This window comes from the organism of the source record quoted next, unplaced genomic scaffold (assembly GCF_019419815.1).
Source record: "Pyrus x bretschneideri cultivar Hongxiangsu unplaced genomic scaffold, Pyrus_bretschneideri_v1 Contig33, whole genome shotgun sequence".
NCBI lineage: Eukaryota > Viridiplantae > Streptophyta > Magnoliopsida > Rosales > Rosaceae > Pyrus > Pyrus x bretschneideri.
In genome coordinates, this window is record NW_025999646.1 from 449,864 (window position 1) to 457,388 (window position 7,525).

At 39.4% G+C, this 7,525-nt stretch overlaps 1 protein-coding gene across 3 annotated transcripts; it reads right to left on the bottom strand.

Moving 5' to 3' along the window:
• LOC103951238 lies at positions 1 to 6,368 on the bottom strand. 3 transcript variants are annotated; one of them, XM_009362558.3, is made up of 10 exons: positions 5,959 to 6,368; positions 5,258 to 5,301; positions 4,738 to 4,852; positions 4,508 to 4,625; positions 3,549 to 4,150; positions 2,853 to 3,135; positions 2,499 to 2,775; positions 1,840 to 2,001; positions 706 to 1,167; positions 1 to 588 (listed from the first exon to the last, which is right to left on the bottom strand). In XM_009362558.3, the coding sequence occupies exons 1-10, from the start codon at positions 6,155 to 6,157 to the stop codon at positions 277 to 279; spliced, it is 2,574 nt and encodes an 857-aa protein (XP_009360833.2). In that variant the 5' UTR covers positions 6,158 to 6,368; the 3' UTR covers positions 1 to 276. The 3 variants fall into 3 exon arrangements, with proteins under 3 accessions (XP_009360833.2, XP_048447049.1, XP_048447050.1); XM_048591092.1 differs by having other exon boundaries at positions 5,222 to 5,301; XM_048591093.1 differs by having other exon boundaries at positions 1,840 to 1,998; positions 5,222 to 5,301; positions 5,959 to 6,367.
• Between the last annotated feature and the right edge of the window lie 1,157 nt (positions 6,369 to 7,525).

The window sequence follows — 7,525 nt, forward strand, 5'->3', positions numbered from 1 at the left end:
GAAACGAAAAAGGGCGTAGTAAAATATCCACTAATCCAAATTAGCACACTTGTTTTTACCTAAGGTTAAACGTGATGAGCAAGAAAACAATATCTAGAATACAATCTCTCCCGTGGCACAGGCACAGGGCAGCAACGAAGCCAAGGTCTCTTATGACCAAACAATGGTACACGATGACGATTATTACGACCGCAGTGAATGCCTCCGATTGGACACTTCCAAACTCACTACAAGACCCCGAAAAAACCTGAGGAGAGGGAGGGAGGTGACTGAGAATTAGTAGCTATTCTGCCATAAATGCTGTTGCGACTGCTTCGAGGGTTGGCCGCCTTGTGAGCCGCCCAGGGATGCGTCCCTTGAACTTTGCTGCTGCTGGTGCTCTAGGGACATCCCGGATTGAGAGTGGTAAAAGTTGGGGTAACCGAGAGCTCCAGCATATTGCTGTGAAGGTGGTGGTTGCTGAGCTTGCCGGAACCCTGTGTGCTGCTGGTTTTGCCCCTGGAAGCTGTAATAGTTGCTGGCTGGAACAGCGGACATTGCTCGGGAACCAGGTCCATGAACCCACATTCCCGAGTTATCATTTTGTTGCTGAAAAAAAATAGAATAAGAAGAATGAGTTTTACTGATTGCAGAAAAGCAGTTGTTTGCTTGAGCATATGCTGTTAATGAACAAAACGATAAACTTTTACCGAGATGATAAATTACCTGCTGAAGTGAGATCAAATGGCTATTGTCCTTGAACTGAGAGTTTACAACATCGTCATAGCCAATCGTTGTGCCTGTAGGTGCCGAGGATGGATTCAAAGGAAAGTTTCCACCAGGAATGCTGGCTGAACTACTGAACCCATAACCAGGCGGAATATTAGCAGACTGAGGCAAACTGCTAGCAGAGACACTATTTTTATACTGTGGGAGAACTGCAGCAAGAGACTGATGGTATGTGCTGTTACCAGCAAATTGTTGCTGGAAAGCTGACGGCATATATGTGTAGCTTTGAGGCAGGAAAGGATAACCGATCATGTTTGAAAAATGCCCCAGTGGAAGAGTAGGTTGAGAATAAGGGTGCATTGCAAGGTGTTGTGGAAGAGCTGGTCCAGTCGCAACATTAGCACCAGGCAGGGTCTGTGCAGTAGGCTGAGCTGCAGAAATACCACCTGCTCTCAATGCCTGTATATACACAACAAACAAATTTGAACAAAATTTGAGATCTCTAATATGTCCAGATTGATCAGAGCAGTAGAGAAATAAGTTGACCAAAAAACACTCAAAACAAGAACCAATTTCGTTATCTTGACTTGTCCTCCATAACAATCAATTCTAAGAAGATCATTTCCATAGGATTATTAGAACATACACACGATACAAAAGCACAGGCAACTAACTCATAAGTGGCAATCATAAGATGGTAAATGCTTAAGGTAATTCTATCAAAGTCAAACCAATGTAGATGTTCAGTCCGACAAGAAATATGTAATTAGAAGGGTTAAGTAGTGAGTCTTTTCCTTAAGAAACTAAGAAACATAACTTTAGCATAATAATGATGAGCTAGCAGAAGACAACTGATTTCACCAATAATCCATGGCCTCTATAGAACAGAATGAATACAATGCAAATTGCAGCCAACTTAAACTAGTTTGACTATGTTACATTAAGTTCCTTGGATTTAAGCATAAATCTCGGTCAACAAGAATGTCTCTATCTGCATGTATTTCTTTTGCTTTGCAAACATAAGAAACTTACGTCCACAAAAGTTGTTGTAAAAATGTTTAATATTTTTATGCCAGTCAAGCTATCAACTAAAAGAATAATTGATAAGTTTAATACAAAATAGAAAGGAACCTCTGTCATGGAGATGGTGGGACCGCTGATAGAAGAAGCCGCATTGCCATAATTTGTGGGCATAGATTGGGTCATGGGGAACGCCGAGTATGGAAAATCCTCCCTTGCAGCTTGAGCACTCGAAGCCAACAGAGTGCTGGGCAATGAATTTGTATATGCCTGCTTCAAAGAAAATATGAGAAATGAGATTCAACTAATAGTAACAATCAAGATTTGCAATTGCAATATACAACCATATCGCTATAAAACAAACACACACATCAACAGAACCGAATGATCTTAAGTATGATCAAACTAAAGGTTAAGCTTCATCTCATGCTCCTTTGTTTTCCCAGTTTAACTTTTCCAATGTTCAGCGCACATGTAATGTATATAATGATGTGAACATACAGACACACACACTTGCAACACTTGGAAACTAAAAAAAAAGCACTAGCATTACATGTGATGTATATAATGATGTGAATCTAAAGACTCCAATGCAGTGGATCTAAAGGCTCCAAACATGTAAGATCTCCAGGTCCAATGATGTTCACATCCCAACCAACTAGTAATACATTGCTCAAACCAGAACCAATTATTATGTGGAGACTGCAATTTTACCACAAAACCATTAACACGACAAATAATAAACACAACATCATAGTTTATCGCCTTACCATCACATTTGAAAAAGGAGCCATATTCTGCACCTGCGAGCTTATCTGTTGGTGAGAAAATGTCGCATCCAATTGTTGGGAGTTCTCATATGCAAATCCAGGTGCAGAAGGGAACACATATTGATTCCCTTGACCAGCTTCATGTGTTTCTTGTTTCAATATCTCTGCTTGTGAAACTGAAGGAGATTCATAATCTCCAGCACTGGCTACCGTTCTATGAACTAGATTTTCATCGGAGGCATTCATGAGATGCTCATCTCCATAATACTCAGGATTTCTACAGAAAAATATCTCTTAACATGGTGCTAAACATCCAACAATAAAACCAAGGGCAATATTATCTCAAGGACATACCTTGCATCTGAGTGTGCAATTGCAGAAACATCTACGGCCCCAGATGTGTCTTCAAAGTTACTCTTTTGTGGCTCAGATGCAAATGATTCGGAGCTAGGAAGAGCAGGATCAGGGCCAGATCGGAAACTTCCAAAGCTCAAGTTCAAGACATCTGGAGTATGAAGCTGAAGGTGATTCGGAATGACCACAGGAGGTTTGTCTTCTTCAGGAGCTGCTCCCCCATCATCGTTCTGTAAATTAAGTTGCTGCAAGTTTGCAGCCACTGATGACACATCTTCTTCAGCTGGGAAAAAAATGGAAAACATAATTTCTTAAAAAACAACATTGAGCATTCTGGAATTCATTAAAGTTTAAGTTAGCAACTTCGCTATCTAGAGAAAAAAAAAATTGTTAAAAGTTATGGAAAAGCAAAGAACTGTTCAGGTCAACATCCTACCAAATTAGAGTATTTAGCTTTTTTTTTCCCTGTTTCAAGATACTAACTTCAGAACACATGTTGCACCTGAGTTTTCAGTTACAAACAACCCCTTTAAGTATTCCTTCCAGAATATAATAAACCTTCATTACAATATTTCCAATCTTTATGCAATGTTCATATTGAAATATATAGTGGAGCTTTGAGAAAAATATAGGTCAGAAAGAACAGAGGAAAAAAACATTGCAGTACAAACTAAAAAAATAAGCCATCATGGTTACCTTCATTATCCTCGAAAGCATGCCTCTGTGGTTGGAAGGAATTTATGTCTTCATACAAGTTATTATCAAAAGCAGATGCACCTCCGGAATTATCTTCTTGTATATGTCTACCGGATACAGAAGTAGGCTCATTATGGCTTGGAAGTGCCTCAACAGAATCATCTTCTTCCAACTCGACCTCATCTAGCTGGGCTCTTATCTGTTGACTAGTTCTATCGATAGGCAAGGTAGATGAATCAGCATACGGCTCAGAGTTTGTGGGTGCTCCAAGAACAGAGGACATGCTAACAGAAGGTGGATCAATCAAGGGCCACTCATCATTGGTTGCTGACAACTTTGGAACTTGATCTTGTGGTGAATGCAAACTGTGATGCAATGATGCTGCAGGTGCCCCATCATGATGATTACCACTATGATTGTGGGGGTTTGGCACAGTGGAAGCCTTGCCTTGCGGCCTGCCCATCTTAACAATGTCGGCCATGGAAACTTGACCTGGAACCCCTACCCATGCAGACTGATATCCTGCAGAAGGCTGTGAGGATGACAATATTCCATCGTCTGTGCTTAGTGTTGGGATTTTATTTTCACTCCCCACAGAATCGCTGCAACAGATTTTACAAATAGATGAGCAACACTATCAAGTATGTATCATACCCATGTTTTAACATGAATGGCAATCTATACCACCCCAAGAGCTATCAATGTAATAAAAAAATGACCAGCAAGAGAAAACTTCTACAGACATACAGACATGCAAACAAACCACGTAAGATTTATGTAGAGCATGTTTTCAAATTCAAGTTTTAAAAAGAGAACAAAAGAACATGAATAAGCAGATGAGGGTTACCTATAACTTTCTTAAAATTAATAATTATATTGTTTAGTTGCATTTTATGCTCTAAATCAGAGAAAGAAAAGAAACAAAGAACTGTATCAGTTTGAGGTTTAATATTTATAACCTGTAGGATGTAGGTCGTCGACCTGTGTTATGTCCCACCATGCCGGATGCAGAACCTGGAATAGCATGTGTTCCATTTTCCTTCTTGTATGCAGGCTTACCATGCGAAAAACCAGAATCTGAGAGAAAGAGAAACAGAAAGGTGAGACTAAGTTTTTACGTTCAGCAGAAATTTGCAAACTATGTAAACACAGTATTATCCAACTTTAATTGCTCTGGTCCACCACATACCATTAGAGCTATAGTGGTTTGATCCGCCACGTGCAGAATAACGGTCACCACCTCTAGCACCATAACTTGAAGTGTTATTCGCCCCACGGGACCTAGAGTCCGTCGGTTCCTTACCCTGAAGAAAAATATGAGAGAGAGTGTGTGTGTGTGCGTGTGTGTGTGTTACGTTAAAAAGGCATACAAAAACCATGCCAACTACCATAAACACAAGAAAATCATAAGACTAAACCGTATTACTAACCAAAGCAAACCCCTTATCAATGTATGGGAAAAGATAAGTATATTTGTTATTTAGCAGATAAAGAGCAGAATAACTCAAATATAGAGCAAAATAAAATATACAAAAAGGAGTACACCCTGAAACAGATATCTAACGATTTGCCTATACAATCAATGTTTCAAATATATAGTGTAAGAAGATAACATAACATATTCTCAGAACATAAACCATGACGAGAGCAAGGATGGGAGGTAAATGACAAACCATGAACTTGAAATTATGCAAATGACACGCACGCACCTCTTTTTTCTTTTCTCGTTTGCTCCTCACTTCATGAAAAGGATCTGCACAAGTTATAAGCTTTACATTAGAAGTAGTTACAACAAAAACATATATCTTTACGGAATCACATTCATATAAGCACTAAGACCTATAGAGACTCAACCTACGAAACAAAAAATTACAGAAAAGAGATCATATTTCAACTTTCAACTGCAGTTTTACCAACCAAGCTTCACAAGTAGCATGCTTAAAGAACAACATTAAAGTTTTAATTAAAAAACACTTAAGAAATTCATTGACTTCACTTCTTCCAAAGTATGATTGAATGAATCAGTGTGAGTGAGAAAGAAAGAGAGATGAGAGAGAGATAGGAACCTAGAAACTAAATACATAAACAAAAACTCAAAAGTGGGAAATATCCCAGCAAATCATGGAATATATTTTTTTAAAAATTATAGACCAAATAGTAGGGAAAGCAAAAAACCTTGATAAACCAAATGAACAATTTCATTCAACCCAATAAATATTTTCCCTTAATAATCCAGAAACCCACTGGACTGTCTCTAATACAGTAATACTACAGCTATGCCTCAGTCCAATTCTAATTTTCTGATTTTCCCTAAAAAAGGTAAAAAAAAAACCCAAATCGTCAAATTCAAAAATTAGAAAAATAAATTTGGAAAGAGTAAAGCTTTTAGAGAGAGAGATTGGGGGAGGACCTTGGGCGAGGAGGCGATTAACGGCTTCGTTAGGGTCCATGTTACAGTCTTTAAGCATAGCGTAGATCTCCTGCTCAGTGCAGTTATTCACAATCTCCTTCAAGCTCTGTACCATCTTCCGAGATCCCGCCGGTATGCCGGAAATCCCAGTATTTCCCTTGCCATTGCTGGCCACGCCTCCGCCGCCTCTCCCGCTCATTCTCTCTCTCTCTCTCTCTCTCCTCTCCTCTCTGTGAGAAAACCCTTATTAGATCTGAGACTGCCGATATGGCGTCGTGTTGGGTTTATAGCTGTTCGTCTCTCTCTGTGGTTCCGCCGCTGCTGCCAAACAGAACGAAGAAGGAAGAAGGAAGAAGAAGAAGATGAAGATAAATATCCAAAGTCTCTCTCTCTCTCTGTCTTGCACCGAAACCCTCCCTTTCGCTCTTTCCTTTTTCTTTCCTCTGTGAGTGTGCAATTTTTTTTTTTATTATTATTATTATATTATTCGTAAATTTAAGGGTTTGATTCTAATAGGAATTAAATGATTTTGATTGGGTTATAAATTCATGTTGATTGGTGGAATTTTATAAATTGTACGTAGGAGTGTATTCAATTGGGATTTTGAAAGATTTTAATTTTTTTAATGAATTTAGGGGTATTCAATCAGGATTTTAAATGATTCTCTGAAATTCAAGGTGTAGTTAATTAGAATTTTAATATAGTTATTAGAATCCTTTGAAATCTGGATGTATTCAATTAGGATTTTAAATAAGTTTATAACATTTCATGTGTATTCAATTAGAAATTTTTTTTAAAGAATTTAAGAAAGTTGAGGTAGGGGTAGGGCAAACGGGCCCTGAGCCCTCAGGTAGGGGCTGGTATTAGCGGTTTGGGGTGGATACGGGACGGGTCCTAATTTTAAAAAAGAGAAATGGGGCGGGGGTAGGCCTTTGAAATTTTAGGTTCGGCCGGTTCCAAAAGTAAAGAAAAACGGATACCCGGACCGGCCCATTTGCCAAAATACCCCCATGTTGGGTACTGTTACTGTCTCTCAGGCCCACTTATTTTTGTTCCTCCTCGTGGACCGTGACATTTCTCACTCTCCAGAACACTCCACACACACACAACCCACTTCCCCAATCTCTCGAACGTTCTCCCTTATTCCTCTACTTTGTTTCTTTTCCCCCATCTTTGCAACTCTTCTTCTCGGAGCACAGACACACCACACCCACACCCACACCCCATCGAAGGACAGGTTGGGGTTCGACTGAATCTCCCCGTTTGAGTCGTCCAGCTGTAGTGGGGAGTGGTGGAGAGAACTGAGAAGGCGCACAACATGGTCAACTCAAGCTTTCTCTTTCCGGCGAGGTAGTTGGATCTGTGCAGCTTGTGCTCTGACGGTGTTTTCTCCATTTTTCTTTTGTTGCCAGACACTCATATGGGGTTTCTATTAGAACACCTGGTTTCTGTAGTGGATTACAATATGACCCATGCATTTTTATTGTTTCAGATATTTAGATTTGTAGGATCTCATCGCTGTTGTGTATAAATACTCATAAATATGTTGATATGTTATATGATGCTT

Bases quoted from the DNA above. Each gene is read 5' to 3' on its own strand.
- LOC103951238 (XM_048591092.1), bottom strand. From the start codon at position 6,157: ATGAGCGGGAGAGGCGGCGGAGGCGTGGCCAGCAATGGCAAGGGAAAT. The intron at 4,853-5,221 runs GTTTGTCATTTA...ATTTTTCTTCAG, and splicing joins TGCATAATTTCAAGTTCATG to GGTAAGGAACCGACGGACTC. The intron at 2,776-2,852 runs GTATGTCCTTGA...ATTTTTCTGTAG, and splicing joins ATTGCACACTCAGATGCAAG to AAATCCTGAGTATTATGGAG.